Raw genomic sequence first — 21,029 nt, 5'->3', positions numbered from 1 at the left:
AGAACCAAAGAAATAGAAAGAGAGACCACTTGCAAATCAAAAACTGCATTTATTCCACAAACACCCTGCACAATGTTTCAGGGGTGTGTGTTACCCAGTCCCTTCCTCAGGTAGGTTGGATGGTACCAGGAATGACCACTTGCAGCTCACTACTCTTTTTGGTACAAGATTTATCACTTGAGAACTCCATTGCCGTTTATGTAAAAATCTGAAATTAAATTAGGGTAACTTGTGCTAATCAAATTGGATATAAGGCTATTGGGGATATGTAATAAAAGTCATAAACGGAAAAAAATGTGTACAAATAAGAATAAAAATTTGCATTTGGCAATGTAATATTGTGCATTAAACTGTTATTGCATTGCAAATTTTAATTGCTCATTGCAAAGTTTTTAAGGCATACTTGAAGGTGGCGGAATCTTTTGGAGCAAACTTAACAACTTTTTCATTAAGAAGTTTTATTACATACGCTGCGCACTGTCGCAAACAATAAAATTTGCAAACTTTCTTCCACAGTTGGAAGTGGCCCACATAAAATTCGCGCAAAGGCAAATTTGTTCGTACAGAGGCATAAGTTTTCGCATTGCGAATAATTTTTCCATTACTGACATTTATTTCATTCCCCCCCATGTGTCTATACCAGAGCAAGTGCTCTCCTCAATAGCCAAGTTATCACTGCTTTCATTTACAGGTTAAAATGTTTAGATAAAAAGCTGCAGCAATGTAAAATACATTTTACATTTCTATTTAAAATAAGCACACAATTTAAAATTATCCAGGAAGCTAAGTTGCTGTAAATGATTTTTAGTAATTGCCTGAGTCCAACTTACTTTGATCCCCTTTTTGTTACTTTTTAGGTCAAAAGACAGCATGTACCATGCCCTTACCTATGCCACTATGTTGGAAATGCAGGCGATGATGACCTTTGATCCACAGGACATACTGAATGCTGGGAACACCATGAAGGAGGCTCAGGCAGTTTGTCAGAGGCAAGAACAGAACAATAAATTTTTCCCCTTAACATTTCCTTTCTGCTGCACTGTCCATGCTATAAAGTATTCAATCACTTCTTATACTGCCTACCCCATGTGTATATTCATTGACATTTATGGCATTAGGTTGTCACTATGCATATGGGATGGATTACAATCAGAAAGCATTGCATTATCTGACCAAATGTCTTTAAATTCTAGGAGCAGCCTAGCAATAAGTCAGCAATCACCGATAATAAAAATCACCCTTGTGTGTTATTTAGTACCCCAGTCCTCCCGGCAGACAAAATACAACAGTCAAACGTCCTGTTTAAAATCCTGTTTATATTTCTTATTAGCTCTTTACATGTTCGACATGTAAATATACATATGCATTCACCTGCCAGTGCTCGTCTGACAAATTTACACTTCTTATTCCCATCAGGTATAGAAGGAAATCCACGGTGGTAGACTCTTTCAACAGCTTAGTCCATAAACAGAGTCTTGATCAGTTCACTGAAGGTATTTCTATTCACGTTTCTGTTTACATAGTGAGACAGCTGTTACAACAAAGCAAGGGCCCATGCTGGCTCTGAGTATTAATTTGTGTGCAGAAATATATATATATGCCTGTTTCTGTATGTATGTGTGTGAGTATGTGTTGGTGTTAGCCAGTGAATATTATGTATGTATTTTCTATAACTGAACGTGTCTCTTTATTCTCTTCAATGGCTACCCCAGAGGAGATCCACGCAGAAGTGTGTTATGCAGAGTGCCTACTTCAGAGAGCGGCGCTAACTTTTCTGCAGGTCTGACATATAATTGTGATTTTTTTTTATCTGCTCTGGGCATACAAAGAGTTAGTTAAAATAATTTCTCTCTTTTCTTGGAGGTTGGCCCTTATAACAGAAGGGCAATTTTACTCCATCTTTTGAGATATTAGAAACACACTGTTGAACTGTCTAATTATACAGAATCAAAGTACCATGATATTTCAAAGTAATATCATGAACATGAGCTTGTTCCCTTTGTAACATGAGTTTACTGCTATTATGGTATGAGCTAAGCTTTGACATGTTTCCTGCCCTACGTTAACTAATCACTTGCCAGAAGAGTTAGAAGTATAGCTGCGATACAGTTCTGCAAAACTAAAGCTTACCACTACTATACCTATTTCCAAGTAAGCTTGGCTATAAGCAGGGCCCATTTTGTGCCTATATCTCATTGCTACGCAAAGATGTTCTTAAGAGGGTCCCAAAGGGCCAGTGCTTAGGGACCCCAGATGTTTGTAGCAACTGATGACTTCATCTAATTTCCTTTAATTTTTCACCTATATATCCTGGGAAAGGGCTCGGTGTGACACCAATGCCTTTTTCAGTTAACCCTGGTTGTGCCTTTGCTGCTAAGGGAGATTGTGCCTTAGTATATAGATGGCATTGTTACTGCAACAGGGTACTAATCATGCAAAAGCAAACTACAAGCTGAAAATAAATGGTATTTACTCTGTTAAAGTGTGTCTGTTTCAACTTGAGACCTGTAACAACTATCCTTAATATACACAGATGTGTAGTGTTTAATGGTTTTAGGTTCCATATGGAGGCCTATACCCAGGTTCTCACTGCAACACTATAACAATATGTAAGAAGATCTGTTTATAATATTGTGTGATTTTAAAGAAAAATTTTTTACCAAACTAATGAGTTGTATCAATACTGCAGGACGAGAATATGGTCAGTTTTATTAAAGGAGGAATCAAGGTCAGGAACAGCTATCAGACATACAAGTAAGTAAAACTATTTGTCAGGAGTTACAGGGGTACAGTGTTTCAGATCAATTAGTTTAGCAGCCCCTTGAGTGCTGCTAGAAACTTGATTTTTCTTCTGATTTCCATTAAATGGAATACAAATATTCTTATTTTACCAATTTTGACAAACATTGAAATCTTTCCAGAAAATTATTCAGTTTGTGTATGTGCCAATAAATGAAAAAGGTGTGGTATATTATATATAAAACTAATTTATTTCTCTGTGCTCTGTGCTTTAAGAGAGCTTCACAGCCTGCAGCAATGTGCAAACTATGCCAAAGGAGAGAGTCATTGTCACTTTGAAGGTGGAGTGAAGCTGGGCGTAGGAGCTTTTAACCTGGTATGTTAAAGAACACACTTGGAATTTACAGATCTAAGCATATGATGCTTTTTTGGGCCAGCGATATGCTGGGGGAATATACTTTCAGCTGAACTTGATGGTTATGTATCTTTTTTCGACCCCCATTAAGTATGTAACTATGTATTTTCTGTCTCTGATACAGCTATAGCAGGGTTAGGGTTTCAATAATGTTTCATTGTATTTCTGACCTTGTAATGAGCTGTGGGGTCCTCACCTAATCTGTAAACAACTTGACTGAGGTGAGAGAAAAAAAAATAGAAATTTCAATGTGGAAGTGGGCCCTTAGGCCAAGACCTGGGACACATATCCCATTTTTTAAGTCAAGCATATTATCCCTGTTGAATAATACAACATTATACAATGTTCTGTCCTGCAGTTGTTGGTGAGCCCCAAGCATGTGTTCCATGGCATGGCGCAATAGCCACCTTCATATTTTTCTGCCATTTTTTATACGTTTTAACTGTCTGTAGCTATTCTGCAGATGCCTGTACAATATACTACATTAAGTAAGAGCTGCACTACTGTGCTTCTGTAAATGAGCACCTTACAGTGCTTAATGGCATTTTCAGCATGTTTACACAGTTCATAAATCTATAAGTCTAATATGGGAGTGCAACATTGTGAATGACAGTCTGGTTCTTAAACCTAGAAATTACCTTCTGTAGATACACACCTCACTGGGCACCATGGTGAAAAATAGTTTTCCTGCACATTAGTGATAAAAGACTCTAACATGGGTGTGTCAGAAACAGAATGTTACTAGGCTCCTGCCTATATTGCTGCCATAATATGAGCTAACCTTTTACAGTGCATTATGGGACAAGTAGCCCAAACATAGCCGAAACAAAGCTTTATATTTCGCGTGATGAAAGGAAAGAGAAATTCTCAGTGACAATGGTAGATAGAAAGGGTGCATGCTTACATAGTGGGGTTATTGCTTTGTATAAAAGCAGTTTGCTTTTTTTTTTGCTACTAATGTTTATTACAACTAATTTTTATGGATTATTATAATAGATAGCACCAAAGATTTTCCATTTAGTATGTGGAAAATACTGCTATTATAGCAGATGTGTAATACACAGGGGAGAATATTTTGCTGCAGCCCCTATGGCTAATGCCACACTGGGCTTATTTTTGGCCTGTGATAAATGCAGGTTGAGAATCAGTTCTGATGCTGGCATCAGCCTTTCCCTGTGCCTACACCTGGAACCATTGTGTTGGCCTGGGTGCAGGCACATAGAAGGGATTTTGGTACAAGTATGCATTTTGGTGCTGAAATCTGCTTCATGTGCCTGCACCTGGGCTGATACAATGGTTCTGGGTATATGAAAAGGCTGTTACCAGCATCGGGCTTGCGTTTATCTGCAGGCCAAGAATAAGCCCTGTGTGGCATTGGCCTAAACAGGTAAGTAGTTGGGGTGGCAAGTGTTACCTTGCCTTTCAAGGTGATTGTAGCACATTTCATTTACAAAACAGAAAGTCTCAATATCACTCTAAAGTAAGATTTCTTTCTTTCACTTATTAGCATTGGTAAAAAAAACAATGTTTTCTGTATTTACCATATTTAATATAGTGCCACTCAGTGGTTTGTGCTACAGATTGATGATGATGATGAGACATTGCTGTTTAAAACTCTTCAACAAGACAGCTCCTATTCTTCAGCAGTTAAACCAACACTTCATGTTTTTATTTTTTAATTAAAAAAAAGGTAATACAGTCCCTTAATGGTTAATATAATTCTGCCATAAGCCATTTGCTTTGGAATGCTCAGCAATACAATTCTTAAAATCTTGAAATGTCCTTATGTCTCTCATTTTTATCATCACAGACCATCTCTATGTTGCCTACAAGAATTTTACGGCTACTAGAATTTGTTGGATTTTCAGGAAATAAGGTAAAAACTCAAGTGTTCGTCTTAGAAAAAAATCTGCCTTACATACGTATGCATTGTGCAATAACTTTGCTGCACTTTTTTTCACCCAAGCAGCAGTTTTGGTGCTTCCCTGAAATATAATGATGGAGGAAACATGTGATGTGCCATGAGCCTAAATGTGGCCATACTTGCTTATATGTGGTCAGTTTGGCATATTTCAGACTGATCATCTGGACAAGAACTGCCACTTTGGGGGTCAGTTTTGTCAGACAGTCTTGGGTTCTTCTTGTAGTCAACTTGTCTCTTTTAATCCACAGGATAGGTGGCACTGATTTACTGGTCTGCTATTGAAATCAAATATCTAGTTGGTTACTGAAGGTTAATGAACCTTGAACAACCTGTTTCTGTTACTAGATTCTGTGCATATTATATGTATAACGTTTACAAATAATAGGTATATATATATTATATGTATAAAGCAGTGACATTGCTTTGCATATAGAGAACAAAGGTAGAGATGGAGTAATTCACTGATCAAGTCATGATAATGTTTCAGTTTTAGTGCCGTGACCTTGTGTTGTTATTTTAATATCTTTATGCCTTAATTATCAGAGTTTTGATTTTACGATTGTAAAAATGGTAACGCTAGATAAGAATAAATACAATAACTATAGAAACTGCACTGAAACCTGACGATTAAAGACAGATCGTAGGAGTGGCAACCACAGGCAGTGTTCTTTGTAGCTACTCAGCTTTTTTTAGCCATAAAGGTCATCAGTGATGTATTATTGTTACCTCATTCATTTTCCACTTGTTTTTCCTGAGTCATCCCCTGTTCTCATTAACAAGAAATAGAGAGATCTGAGATTGTTTGGAATCCATGATGTTTGCACACAGATACACATATTGGGTATTATTGTGAGGTATTATTGTTATCTCATTTATTTTCCACTTGTTTTTCCTGAGTCATCCCCTGTTCTCATTAACAAGAAATAGAGAGATCTGAGACTGTTTGGAATCCATAATGTTTGCACACAGATACACATATTGGGTACATTTTATTAATCAGTAGTTGTTAAGACCTTCCCACACATCAGTTTTACTCTGGCTGCAGAGTGTAAACAACATCTGGTTATAAAGGTAATATAAAATGCAAGTCACAGTGTTTCAGCTGAGAAGGAATTCAGTCCAGCCAGTTAGTTCAGTTTGCAGCCTTTTGATATTATGCAACTGAACAGACTGAAACAGGAACTGGTTGTGATGGAATCTTTAAATACTATTCGGCAAATTATTCTCTGTTTCTGCCCTGGTAGTTCAAGTTTTATTTTACTGGTTATTCCAGCTTTAGTCAAAACGGCTCTTGAGTTCATGCTAAATATTTAGATAACTGTAAACTTCTGCTGGTGTATTGCTACCTTCTGCTTCTCTAGATCATTTTGGAATGTGGTTTCCCTACATTACCACTAGTATGCCAATCAAAATGTTTTTCCATTCAATATGCCATACAGTATGTTTCTTGTAGAACCATGAGCCTTGCAAGATAATAAAGCGAGCAAATTATATATGTATGTCAGGCTACATACTTTAAAGGAGAAGGAAAGGCTAATACAAGGCTAATAAAGAGTTAATCTCAAGCTGCAGGCATACCTTCAGTCCTCTCAATAGTGCCCTTAAGTCTCCCCATATTTCTCCCATTCAGATGACCAGAAGCCTCATAGGAAAAAAAAAGCTGAGCTCTGTAAAGAAAATTCCCATAATGACTTGCTCCTACACCAAGACCAAGACCAGTGCACATGGGCAGTTATTAGACTATGAGGAAGCTTCCTGCTGATTGGCTCAGATCACACATTCCTAAGGGGGGAGGGAGTTCTTAGCATTCTTGAGGGAGGGGGGAGCAGAAGAGGAGAAAGAGCTGAGCAGACTCTGGCACAGGAAAACAAAGAGACAATAAATCCTGTTTCTTTTGAAAGAGAAGTCAGTGCAGCGTTTCTGTGAGTTCTATGGTTCTATTTACATAGACCTTTCTGATAAAGCTTACTTAGTTTTTAAAAAAGATTTTAAAAAAACAACTCCTCCCCTATTTTTTCTGTATTTGACAACCACTGATATTTATAGAAGTATTACCCAGTAAAAAATGAAAACTAAATCAAAATTAGCCCTGGCGTTTCAAGTACACAGAGGCCCAAACTGTGCATGTATTACATAGTTACATAGTTACATAGGGTTGAAAAAAGACCTGTGTCCATCAAGTTCAACCCATCCAAGTAAACCCAGCACACCTAACCCACATTAGTCACAGCCTTTGAAAACAACCATGCTTTGTATTGTGGCAGGTCTCAGATTGTTTCAGTTTATGATGTATTTTATGTATCCAGGATTATGGGTTGTCACAACTGCAGGAGGGAACCACAGTGCACAGTTTCCGGGCCCTACTCTGCACCCTTCTGCTCCTGTGTTATCACACTTTCCTGAGGTTTGTGCTTGGTGAGTGATACTTAACTTCATGGATTTAATAATCACTATAGTAACCGAAATGCAAGAGGCTAAGCTGTAAAATGGTTAAGAATCCACAATATCTAAAAATTCCTTTGATTTTAATTTACAGGGACAGGCAGTGGAAACATTGAGGAAGCAGAAAAGCTCTTGGAACCATATCTAAAGCGATACCCAAAGGTACAGATCTGGTTAAATAAGTTTGCTACACCAATCACAGTAAAAGTTAGGCATATTTAATCTGTTAGGCTCCCAAAGAGAGCAAATCCTTCTCTTGCCATTACCAAAATAGTACCTGCTAATCTCTCTGTTTGATATACATTAATTAAATCCCAAATGCCTTATATATTTTATAAGTTTCTCTTAACAGGCACAACCTATATTGTAAACCAAGCATGGATATATAGAAGAGTTAATGGTTTTGTGCATAGTTCACAGCATAGACTAAGGGGCTGATTTACTTACCCACGAACGGGTCGAATGGAGTCCGATTGCGTTTTTTTCGTAATGATCGGTATTTTGCGATTTTTTCGTATGTTTTGCGATTTTTTCGGATTCTTTACGAATTTTTCGTTACCAATACGATTTTTGCGTAAAAACGCGAGTTTTCCTATCCATTACGAAAGTTGCGTAAAAAGTTGCGCATTTTTCGTAGCGTTAAAACTTACGCGAAAAGTTGCGCATTTTTCGTAGCGTTAAAACTTACGCGAAAAGTTGCTCATTTTTCGTAGCGTTAAAACTTACGCGAAAAGTTGCGCATTTTTCGTAGCGTTAAAACTTACGCGAAAAGTTGCTCATTTTTCGTAGCGTTAAGTTTTAACGCTACGAAAAATGCGCAACTTTTCGCGTAAGTTTTAATGCTACGAAAAATGCCCAACTTTTTACGCAACTTTCGTAATGGATACGAAAAACTCGCGTTTTTACGCAAAAATCGTATTGGTAACGAAAAATTCGTACAGAATCCGAAAAAATCGCAAAACATACGAAAAAGTCGCAAAATGTTCGTTTTCAAGTCGGAACTTTTCCAATTCGGGTCGGATTCGTGGGTTAGTAAATCAGCCCCTAAGGGTTAGGCCATAGGAATTAAGTAGTGATATGATAGTTTTGTAAAAAATTTAATATCCTTTAAGTTGATTTCCAGCTGGCAGAATCCCTAAGACCCCAGCCTGCCCATAACCTCAGCAGACATCTGTGTATGATACTGCTACAATCCATACCTTGAACAAGCTGTATAACCAGTCTAGCTAGCACATAACTAGAAGACACAATAGCTTTTTTTTTCTGCAGACTGGTGCCATCAAGTGGCACAAAATAAAAAGTGCTTTTTTTTTTGCAGATTTCTGTTTCTTCATCATCCAAGACAAACAATGCGTCAATTCACTTTATTGTGTTATATTTATATTGCACCACATGTGTCCTTGCCATATGTACCCATGGTAACTATGGGCAATTTTATAAGGAGCCAGTAAAACCCCCTGTATGCGGGAAAACTGGAGAACATGAAGGAACCCACACAAGCATGGGAAAAACATACAAATTTTGCGCAGGGATCAGAATCAAGTAATAGAAAAAAAGATCCAGGACACCAACACTGTTAAGCATCAGTGATAACCACTATGTTGCTGTAGTACTGGCATTGTGCAAAGAAGCACTAATGTGTAAAAAAATGCCTGCACATTAAAGAACTTTTGCTCTCTGACAAAAATGCATTTAGCTGTGTTTAAAAAAAATGCATATAAACGTAATATATGTATTGTTTTGCACTCAGCATGTGTTAGCAAACTATTAAAAAAATGCTTATCAGTACAAGCCATTAGGGCAAACCCAATGGGGCAATTAGTTCCCGCAATTTTTAAATACCCGGTCGCGGCAACTAATCACCATGGCTATAAAAATGGGGTGTAGTCCAGAACGGAATATTTCTCACACAGGGAGAAATGTAAAATAGATGTTACAATTAAATACCATTGTGCTGGCTAAAACTATAGTTATTTTGATTTATTATAACTATGCTATACATTAATTACATTTCAAGTTTGCGTTTTGTTCTGGCAGGGAGCAATATTTCTGTTTTTTGCTGGAAGAATTGAGGAAATTAAAGGCAACATTGATGAGGTAAGAAAAATCTGAGAATTTGTTAGTATAATGTAGCTAAAGAGAAGCTTACAGATTCCTTCTCAGTCTCTCTGTCTCTCTCTGTATTTATCGTTCTCTCTCTCTGATCATAATGTTCTTTTTGTCAGGCCATAAGCAGATTCGAGGAGTGCTGTGAGTCCCAGCAGAATTGGAAGCAGTTTCACCATATGTGCTACTGGCAGCTGATGTGGTGTTTCACATACAAGCAGCACTGGAAAATGGCATATTTCTATGCTGATCTCCTTAGTAAGGAGAATTCCTGGTCTAAGGTATTCAAATATCTATCATTATAAAAAAACATCAAGTTGAGCACTAAGTATGAGGCAAGGGAAGGGGGGATCCATTATCTGGAAACCCGTTATCCAGAAACCCTCAAACTACTACCTATTTGGTTTCTTTAATGTTTAAATTATTTTTTAGTAGACTTGGTGGTCCCGATTATGGAAAGACCCCTTATATGAAAACCCCAAGCATTCTGGATAACCTGTTATTACTCTGTCCACTGTCAACAGTTGTTTACAGACAGTTGTAATACCCTGCCTTCGGGCTTATCATAGCATTTCCCAATTGGAACATTAAGAAATGAAAAAACTAACTTTAATACTACCATTGCCAATAAAATGCTTCTGTAATCCTTTATCCATCATGCTTGATTTAGCTGTTCTGTTCACAGGCCACATACATGTACATGAAAGCCGCCTACCTCAGCATGTTTGCAGAAGACGACTGTAAACCATTTGGGGATGATGAAGTACAGATCTTCAGGTCTGTTTTAAACACTTTTCACATACCAACATTTTCCCAGGTCCAGTAACCCATAGCAATAAATAAGGCATTTGGTTTTAGACCAGTAAACGCTCCCTTCTGATTGGTTGCTAGAGGTGACTAGACCTGTAGTAAACTTTTCAACTTTTGTTACATAACTCCAAATTAATTGTCAGTCAATGTTTTCAGTGTCTGGTCTGAGGAATGTGTCGGCAGGGAAAGGTGGAAGTATTTGGTGCATATTTTAAAACAAAACACCTTAAAAACGTGTTTGGCTAATTTGAATCATTTAAACTTTATCCTTCTTCTAAATTCTGCTGTTTCAAAATAGAAAAGTATTCAAATTCTACATGTTTAGATGTTGTAGTTGTATAAAGTTTGTATTTATGTATGTGCACTTTGATACTACTGGTAGTGTTTGCAGTATCCATTCAGCGTCTCCTGTATGACTGATGCAGAGATTTTTATGTTTTTACTCTAGATAGGTATCACCTAGTGCAAACATTGAGCATTACTCCATGCAGGTCATTTGCTAATGTGGGTACAAGTACTGTATTTCCAGTACTGTAACTCATACCATACTAACAGGCACTTTCTTCTGTACTTCTAACTTACACACTGGTGCAAGAATTACTTATAGTGGATCTAAGCATACAAAACAAATGGATGTAAAGTTACTCAGAGTAATGCAATTTTGATACATTTTTTGTTTTTTGCGGAATCTAAGATATTGGCAGTTTTAGACTGCTAATAATAGTCTTTTAGCTCAACAGAGAGTGTCAGCGACCCTGTCTATCCACTTTCTGTATTCAGTATAACCCTAAGGTTGCTGACTTTCAGTTCAGCCAAAAGCCTGGTATTAGCAGACAAAAAATGAGTCTATATCTGAAACCACTAAAAATAGAAAATAATGCAAACTCAAAGGTGCTTTTTTTGTAGTAAGTCTGCATGAGTTTTTTTTAGATAAATCTGCAGTTTGTCAAGTAAACACAAGATGTCACTTTCTATCTTCAGTATATAATGGAATGCTGTGCTGCAACAATTATGGCAAATACCTCCACTTATTTATACCTAAATTCATACCTAAATAATTTTTGAGTCAACTGGGTTATTTTGCTTGTTGAGTTTCCTTCCTGTGGAAAACCAGCCGTCAGCCATTTTGCTTTTGTTAGACTTGTCCCTACCAGGCTTCCGCTGTTGAAATGATTGATGAAAAAGTTGACCAATTAGGAAACCATTTGTCTAGCAGGAATAAGGCATATGTCTAATACTATTGATTGTATGGATTATTTTTCCTCTAGTTTCTCTGTTAATACCTGCTGCAATAATAATCTGTGCTTTTTGTATACAGTAGGGCTTTCCAACTGGAGGCCTACTGGTTGGATATGGCCCTCAAAGGGATTTTTGTGGCAACCAGTCTTTGTATGACTTCATACTCTGTGTGTCATACCCTGCCTACCTGTGTGTGCCATACTTTGCCTGCCCTTCCCTGCCTATATGTGCCATACTCTGTGTTCCCTATCCTCCATGTGTGTGCCATACTCTGCCTGCCCTATGCTGCCTGTGTGTGCCATACTCTGCTGGCTCTGTGCTGCCTGTGTGTGCCATATTCTGCCTGCCCTACTGTGCCTGTCCGTGCTATACTCTGCCAGCCCTACCCTGCCTGTGTGTGCCATACTCTGCCTGCCTATGTGTGCCATGCTCTCCCTGCCCTGTTCTGCCTGTGTATGCCATACTCTGTATGCCCTATACTGCCTGTGTGTACCATACGCTGCCTTTGGAAATAGTTGTTTCTAAGGGTTTTTTTTAAGGTGTTTAATTATGTGTTGGGGTTGCTCTGCTACCCACAGGGGTGGAGGAGCCATATGGATTTAAGGGTATGTTGTAATTTGACTGATATGACTTGTTTCATTTATGAGCAATTGGTGATATATATTAGTATTATATATATTGCTGTATATAGACACAGGTATTATGCCTACACGGCAGCTTGGCTCCAGCAAGCCCTATTTGATATGTATTAAACTTTGTATTTAAGATGTATATACCTTCTACCTAGAAACACACGCTAAATGCCTACATTGGTAAGTGCTTAGTGGAGTCAGTATTCTAGAAAGCCTGAAATAAAACTAGGTTTATATTAAATTATTTTGGGGCCCCACATTTAATGTTTTGCATTTCTGGCATTTTCAGGCTGAAAATTACTTAAGTGTTTTCCTTCTATGCTACATTTTATCCCTGTGTTCTAATTACTGCTCTACATTCTTGTGATCGGTGGGTAAAAGGAGGAGGTAGGAGTCATATGACACCCAGAATATAAAGAAGCCTTTGAATCTGGGCCCAATATCCACACAAATGTAGCTTTTTTTTACTATACTACATGAATCAAGCTAATTCTGCTCTTACAGTGTTTCATTTAAAATATATAACTGTTTATTGGTTGAAAAAACCAATATATCCATAGCTGGGACAGCAATCAACAGAATCAGCACAATATCTCTTAACTAATATGTTACAGGACATTGTAGACATACGGAGAAATCTTTTTCACACATATTAATAAAGGGCATTAAAACAATGCAAATGGATTTTCATCTTGAGGGCAGGGGACTTGTATTCAAAATGATTGCTCTGGTACCCTCTGCTTAGCAAGGAAGATACATTCAGCCTCAGCAGCAGTGGGTAGGAAGAGAGTAGGAAATCTTTACCATCTTAACGCTTGTTATAGTTGTTTATATATTAGATTTACAATCTAAAATGTCTTAATGACATATTTTTTTTATGTTAGTCCTGTTTAAATTGTGCTCCATTACCAGCCAGGGGGCTTTGAATTCACTGAATGTATCTCCTTAACCCATGTAGCAGGTCCCTAGTGTGCATGTCCGAGCACTGATCCTGGCAAATCAATCATGTCAGAGGGAGAGAAAGGAAAGAAGTCCAATGCCAGCTGCACCCAAACATAAATGCTGATTGAGACAGTAGTATAAATGTAGCTGCAGTGAGTTGCTTTCAGATTAGGTCATAGTTACATTGTCTTGCCCTTGGATTTGAAGAAATAATAACACAAGTAAAATCAGTCGGAAGAGTATCAGATCTACCATTGAACAGTAGTAGCATTGCTAATTGACTGGCCTGTTGCTAACTCATTGTTCTTGTTTTACAGACTTGTCCCAAGTTTAAAACTCAAGATAGCTGGAAAATCTCTTCCCACTGAGAAATTTGCAATTCGAAAATCCCGAAGATATCTTGCACAGAAACTTGTGCCGCTACCAGTTCCTCCATTGGTATGAAACAATTATTTGTTCCGCAGGTTCCCCATTGGCCTTTTTTTCCAAACAATTAAGCTGAAAATGTTGCTTATTAGCTTTAATCTACACATTATATCTATGTTATGCTAAATTATAATAAAAATGTCATTGGAATTAAAGGACACGTCAACCCCAAAAATACATTTTTGCCTAATAAAAGAAACATAATTCCAAGCAACTTTCTGCAGTATGAATTTATTAAAAATGTTTAGTGCTTTAAAAGTTATGTGTAAATGCTATTGAAAGCAGCATTTGCTGAACATCTGGTTGTTACTTTTTAAACAGTGTTGCAAAGGTCAGTCTCCTCCAGCAAGGCAGGTCTGTCAGTCTGCTGCCTTGTGTTACAATGTTTTAAGATTCACAGCCCCCAGGGCAGAGAATAGAAAAGGACTGGCAAACACTACTTCTAATAGCAATTATGAATAGAAATATAATATACAGATCCCACCTACTGTACTATCTCTATCTCTGGTGCAGCATTATTGGTGTATGTCTGTCTTTATCCTAATGGCTATGTTACTGTACTGTTGCAGGAAATGATGTATATTTGGAATGGCTATGCAGTGATTGGAAAGCATCAAGATTTGACGGAAGCAATGCTGCAAACACTGGTCCGGGCTGAGAAATCTTTGGAAGGAGTCACAGGTAGCAAGTCATGTAGTTTAAGGCAAGCGATCATCTTTTAGATGTACTTGCATGATACATGATAGATGGCTTTCCTAGTGCCTGAACATACTGCACTTTGATCCACATACACCAGTGCTGTCCAACTGGCGCCCCGCGGGCCGACCCCCCTCTGTGTGGCCCCCCACCTGTCTGGCTGCTTTGATGGTTTACTCTTGTGTAAGATTTAAATGGTATCATTACTGTGATTAACTGCCCCCCCTGCATGGTTCTCACCTCAGATTCAGGCTGTAATCAGGCTGTATTGTTTAAATATGTAATCCCCTGTGTTGTTCACACCTTTTAATCTCTGCATTGTTCACCCCCTGCAGTGTTCACACCTCAGGCTCAGGCTGTAATCACCCATATTGTTTGAAGAGTTGCATGATACTTGGGTAATCCTTTCAAAGTAACTCCACAGCATTCACACCTCTGTGAGTTTCAGATGTCACCTTTCTGAAGAGTTACATAGTGCCATTGTGATTGGATTAGTGGAAGAGTATATATGCTAGGACTTCCCATACCAGTCAGTTGAACTGAAGAAGCTGCTCGGATGAGTAGTGAAACGTCTTCAATGATTACTAAACAAGTCCAGTTGCTTCAAATTTATTTATACTAGAGACACCCATATTGTTCCCCTGTTCACACCTCAGGAGCAGTAGAAACCCACAAATAATCCCTGCATACTACAAAAAGAGCATATACTGAGGTGGTACTGCAATTAAAAAGTTTTTTAATATATAGTTATTGTGCAGACTGTAGGATTAGTGCCATACACACAGGCAGCATAGGGCAAGCAAAGTATGGCACACACAGGCAGGGTAGGGAAGGCAGAGTATGGCACACACAGGCAGAGTAGGGCAGGCAGAGTATGACACACACAGGCCAAGTTTGGCACAAACCAGCCAAGAATGGCACACACAGTGAAAGTATGGCACACGCAGGCAGGGTAGGGAAGGCAGAGTATGGCACACACAGGCAGGGTAGGGAAGGCAGAGTATGGCACACACAGGCAGGGTAGGGCAAGCAGAGTATGGCACACACAGGCAGGGTAGGGAAGGCAGAGTATGGCACACACAAAGGCAGGGTAGGGCAGGCAGAGTATGGCACACACAGGCAGGGTAGGGAAGGCAGAGTATGGCACACACAAAGGCAGGGTAGGGCAGGCAGAGTATGGCACACACAAAGGCAGGGTAGGGCAGGCAGAGTATGGCACACACACAGGCAGGGTAGGGCGGCAGAGTATGGCAGGTTTTTGCTGTACTACAACCATTAATATGGGTATGGTCATGTGATAACATGGGTGTGGTTTCAAGTGGGTGCGGTTTCAAAAAGGGGAGTGGTCAAAACTGGCTTCCATTATCGGCCCTCCATCACGTAGGTCGGAAAAATTTCGGCCCTCGGTACAACAGAAGTTGGACAGCACTGACATGGCTACAAAAGCTCTTTATGATGGCCGCTTATTAAGGTAGCAGCATATGTAGTGATGAGGCAAAAGTGGGTCAAAGTAAGATGGGTGCATTTCTGTGCTTTGTTTTGCCCCAATATTCGTACTCATGTGGCCAGTTTAGTTTGCTCCTAATGTTTGTGCCATACAGAAGTTTTGTGGACAAAGACAGCATAAGCCAATAATGCTGTGCAGGTGTAATTTTCTTTGCTGCCAGTAGGGGGACAGAAAGCCTTTCCTTTCAACCATGCAGTTCGGGATGGAGCCAATTTGGTGGGGAAACAGTTTAAAAAATTTGCACAGGACAATTTACGTTCCCTTTAAATTGTTACATCCAACAGTTCCATTTTATGTGAGAGACATTTTCATTCATTAGGTTAGGTAAAAAGCATGATTGCTTTTGACCACTGTTTATCTACAATACTGAAATTTGATCGGCAACCCTGTGGCTATATTAATGCGTATTCAGCAAATATATTATTCTTAGAGTGCTGGGGAACTGTATTTTTTGTTACTGGTCCTTTATACATTGGCATGTTCTAACTGTTGCGTGCAATTATTCATGTGAAGCTTTCATTATTAATTTTTAATTATTTAGTACCGCTTAAGTCATGTGTCAGGAATGGTGAGTTGGTGACATGATGAAATTAGACTATTTGTGAGTAAAGTTAAAGTCAGGCCAAATGGACAACTGTGCCTCAGACACTACACCTCCCAGGTTAAAGCAAGGGATTTAAGGCTCCATGTAGTTATTTATTAAGAAGTTAATACATTTCAGTCATCATCATTTATTTATACTACAAGTTACACCAACCATTAGAATAAGTTTATATTAAATAGGGGCTGTATTTCATTAAAAATAAGGGTTACAGAATAAGACTGTAGGAATAAGGCCCTGTCCACAAAGGCTTTTAATCTGAAGGCAAGGGGAACAGCTGACCTACATGGTGGTTGAAAAGAATTGATGGTGATTCTTTAGCTAAAGGTTTCCTATCTGCAGCCTAGATAATTTTGTTTCAGAACATGGGTCTTGCTGATTTCTCTTTGTTACATGGATGATAGAAATACATTTTCTCTTTATTGGCAGCCTCTGAATTCTTGATAGATGATCGGTGTGTGGTCAAGCTGCTGAAAGGCCTTTGCTACAAATATCTGGGCCGAATCCCAGAGGCAGTGGAGAGTTTCAGCTACATACAACTCAAGTGAGTATTGAAAGTGAGCAGCATGCATCTGCCCACAGCACATCATGTGTAAAGTCACTTCTAATGTGCCATCACTGTATGAACATAGAGAACAATAATAGCCATCAAGCAGCAATAGCATTATTGCTTAAATACAACTACTGGCATCCACTGTCAGTCATTGGCCACCTAACAGCACTTTAAGCTACAGTTCAGCCACATCTTCAGCGAAGTGTCTTTTATTGAAAACATATTTTGTTATAAAAGGAATTAAAGAATTTTTATGTGGCTCTTATTAGAGATACATCATTAAGTAAGGGTTTTGAGCGTATGGTCAACTGATGTGCATGCACTCCCAAATTTTAAAATGACTGAATAAAGACAGTTTAGCTCTCCTTTAGTGCCCTGTATATATATAATGCGACAAGGGGTGCCCGAGCAAAATTGTAAAATAGTCTTAGGCAGTGTCGGCACTCACAGGATTTCACGATGATATTCAAAGAAGGAGACAAAAGTAAATGCAAAAGATGGTGAGGTTTATTATTCCTACGTTTCGGTTCCCCACTGGAACCTTCGTCAGGGAAAGAAAGGTCCCAAAAGGGACCGAAACGTCAGTTGTACATGCAATTATAATACACGAGAGATTTTTTGAAACACAAAGACCCTTGGTGCTGGCTGTTTTATTTTGATATATATATATATATATATAATATTCTCCAGTCGTACTTGTAGGCAAACTATTTTAACTAAAATAAGTAGTTTAAACACACAGGAGAACCTTACAGCTGTATTTTAGGGTTTCCACTGGGGTGGGCGCTAGATGTAGCAACACATGCCAAGCATGCAACAATAGGGAGTAGGCGCTAGTACCTCAAGCACATAAAACAGCTGCCTTCTCTAACTGCGGGTCCTGTTCTTTCAAAAGCAGTGGTGTACAATATGTAGAATAGGCTCATTAGTAATTAGTTACAAATTACTAAGGCAACCAGGGTGGGTATTACTACTGAATATATTCTACGACTTATAGCAGTTAGGGCTCATTTACGTCTGCAAATGCAGTGAGCAGGGTGCAATTTTGAGCACAATAGCCATGATTTCCCCCACAATACAGTGTTTTTTCCAAAAGTTCTGGCTTAATTGCTGTCACAAATGGGTGATTCTCTTGGCACAATTGTAAAACAAATCTTGACCTGACAAAAAAAATTGACCAGACACAAAATGTCTGTCAATCAGTCTGCAAAACAACTTCCTTTCTTTGACAAAATGAAGAAAAAATGAATCATGTAGGGCAGTGTTTTTCAACCTTTTTTGGGCAAAGGCACACTTGTTTCATGAAAAAAATCACGAGGCACACCACCATTAGAAAATGTTAAAAAATTTAACTCTGTGCCCAGCAGCAGTGCCCCCCTAGTACATTGGTGCCCAGCAGCAGTGCCCCCCTAGTACATTGGTGCCCAGCAGCAGTGCCCCCCTAGTACATTGGTGCCCAGCAGCAGTGCCCCCCTAGTACATTGGTGCCCAGCAACAGTGCCCCCCTAGTACATTGGTGCCCAGCAGCAGTGCCCCCCTAGTACATTGGTGCCCTGCCTACGGCACACCAGGCAACATCTCGCGGCACACTAGTGTGCCGCGGAACAGTGGTTGAAAAACGCTGATGTAGGGCACCGGTTATTCCGTTGCATTCTTACAACAAGGGGTGATCTAGTCATTGGTGCGATTGCTTATTGCAATATTTGCTCTGGTCATGTAAAGTAGTTAGGACTGGTTGGTTGTGTGGGTAACTACACAGGCAAACAGTGTCCCCTGTTCATTTTTACTTTTATTTATTTTATATTTTTAATGTCCTTTTTCTGTGAAAGGCTTTGGCACCAAAACCAAAATAATGTAGTGGACACACAAGCAGTGTAACTTTGTTTACCTTGTTTACCTTTTGTTTTGTTCTTAGTGAGAAAAGGATTAAATACGACCATTACCTCGTTCCCAATGCCATGCTGGAGCTGGCTCTTCTGTATCTTCAGTTGGAAAAGAAGGAGGAGGCCCTTCGACTTCTGGAAAATGCCAAGTGAGTCAGTGCAGTTTACCAGCACCACACACAAACTGTACACCCATTAGTGCATGCTAGTCATCATTTTTCAGGATTTAATATCACACTAAATCTTTTTTTCACCACCCAGAATAAATTAAGTATCATTTGGACAAATTATTTTTGAACTATGAACTATGAGCAACATTTATTCCTACTGATAATGACTGCCATTTGACCTGCCTGACCATAATGCAGAGTTCTCAAAATGAAGTATGATTTTAGAGTAGAAATATAATTTTGTACATTGTATTAGTTGTATAAGGAACATGGGACATGGTGAGTATGTGAATTTACAAAATTGACAATTCTTGAACCAATTACAGTAGTTTTGTAGGTTTTTTTTCTTCATATTCTAAATAATTTAGGGAACTTGTAATGTTGTGCTATTTATTATTGCTGTCTTTTATGTATATAGTGCTGTGTTTTTACAGATATATACATTATTCACAGCAGTGGAGCTTACAGTCTAAGGCCCCTATATTATTCACACACAAGTTCAGGAGGCAGTTAACCCCACCCTTGTGTTTATTAGTTGGGATTGTGGGAGGAAGCTGAGGAGTACATGCATATAGTGCCCTGGGGGGGACCGAACAAGGAACCCAAGCGTTGCAAGGTAGCAATGCTAATCACTGTGCCACCATGCTGCTTATCTTATGGTTCTAGTTATATGTTCTTATATTTATAGTCTTATTGTAAAACTGTAGGAATACTGGGATGGAAGCCAGATATCAGTCAAGTGAGTTTGAAAGCACAGCCAGGGTGCTTGCTAATAAGATGAATATGTTTCTCTTCTGTCAGGAACAACTACAAGAATTACTCCATGGAATCCCGCACACATTTCAGGATTCAGGATGCCCTGCAACAAGCAAAATCTCTCCCACAAAATGGCTGCTGATGAATGCTGTTAATGTGTCCCCGTCTTATTTATTTCACACCCAAAGAAGATAGCTGTGTTTAGCGGACATCTCTAGAGGAATTCCACACCTGCAAAGCAAGAAACAATTAATGACTTGCCTTCAGGAAGATGCTGCTTGGCAGGTTCCGTCATAAACGTACTAATAGGGCAGTGGGACAGGCTTCACACTGCTAGGAGGAGGGCAACACTAATTGGTTGCACCTTCGTCTATACAGACTACTATAAAACCTTTTTTTACTGGCTGTGTAATCACTACAAAGATCTACAGGGATTTAGAGATTCCAGGAACTCTTAAATACTACAAGATCAATAACTTTACAGCATATGTTGGGTGTGAGTGCCTCGTTGCACTTTAAGAGAACTATTATTACTATATAATTTAAAAATAATTATAAAATGTCTATTTATAGACTTAACCTGAAAAGGCGCAAACCATTTCAAACCTAGCAATGTCTCGGTATAAAAATCAATGAACGATAAGTGCCTGCTAATCATTTACAGATATATATTTTTATGAATGAATATATCCCTCTATAGCCACTGATAAATATGGCAAATTAAGAGCACTGTGACTGTGCTGTTGAGTAGTCAACATGAAAATGGCCAAAGAGGACAGGATGGAATGTATGTTTAGAAATTCCAATAGTTGTGAGCCTTACCAAAACTTGAAGCGGGAAGTGCAGCTGCTACCTCTGTTTATTATATGGACAAGTGACAAGTAACTGTAGTCGGGCTGCTTTGGATTCATTCAGGGTCCTGTAAGGAATGAAACTGAAGCCATGCTAACACTTTTTGAAGAGACTGCCATGAACTGTGGTTTTAAGGACAAACCCCAAATTATGCATAGCATTGCTCACCTTGGCATCCTACATTCTAAGATTTGAATCATTTTTTTTTTTTTTAAAAAAGGGAAGCTTCGCCCCTTTGTAAAGAACAAAGTTCCTACGAAATTCTCTTCCCACTGGAACCACTATATACTCCTTAGGACTGCGGTGACTGCTTACTGCTGCTCTAGCTGAACTACA

General features: G+C 38.8%; 1 protein-coding gene across 1 annotated transcript in view; it reads left to right on the top strand.

The window, feature by feature from the left end:
• The window catches only part of ttc39a (tetratricopeptide repeat domain 39A), a gene marked incomplete at its 3' end in the record, with an annotated part of 41,647 nt that extends 21,282 nt beyond the window's left edge, over positions 1-20,365 (top strand). The window contains 16 exon segments of the mRNA NM_001016774.2: positions 858-989; positions 1,417-1,493; positions 1,713-1,780; positions 2,690-2,754; positions 3,016-3,115; positions 4,965-5,030; positions 7,385-7,493; positions 7,615-7,682; positions 9,558-9,617; positions 9,746-9,907; positions 10,312-10,403; positions 13,567-13,687; positions 14,245-14,356; positions 16,909-17,023; positions 18,948-19,064; positions 19,887-20,365. Of these exon segments, the coding sequence (NP_001016774.1) occupies positions 858-989; positions 1,417-1,493; positions 1,713-1,780; positions 2,690-2,754; positions 3,016-3,115; positions 4,965-5,030; positions 7,385-7,493; positions 7,615-7,682; positions 9,558-9,617; positions 9,746-9,907; positions 10,312-10,403; positions 13,567-13,687; positions 14,245-14,356; positions 16,909-17,023; positions 18,948-19,064; positions 19,887-19,983 (1,561 nt within the window).
• Positions 20,366-21,029: the final 664 nt, after the last annotated feature.

Source organism: Xenopus tropicalis, chromosome 4, assembly GCF_000004195.4.
Source record: "Xenopus tropicalis strain Nigerian chromosome 4, UCB_Xtro_10.0, whole genome shotgun sequence".
NCBI classification, from domain to species: domain Eukaryota; kingdom Metazoa; phylum Chordata; class Amphibia; order Anura; family Pipidae; genus Xenopus; species Xenopus tropicalis.
The sequence above is the reverse complement of the archived record's forward strand: the minus strand, read 5'-3'. Positions and strand labels throughout refer to the sequence as shown.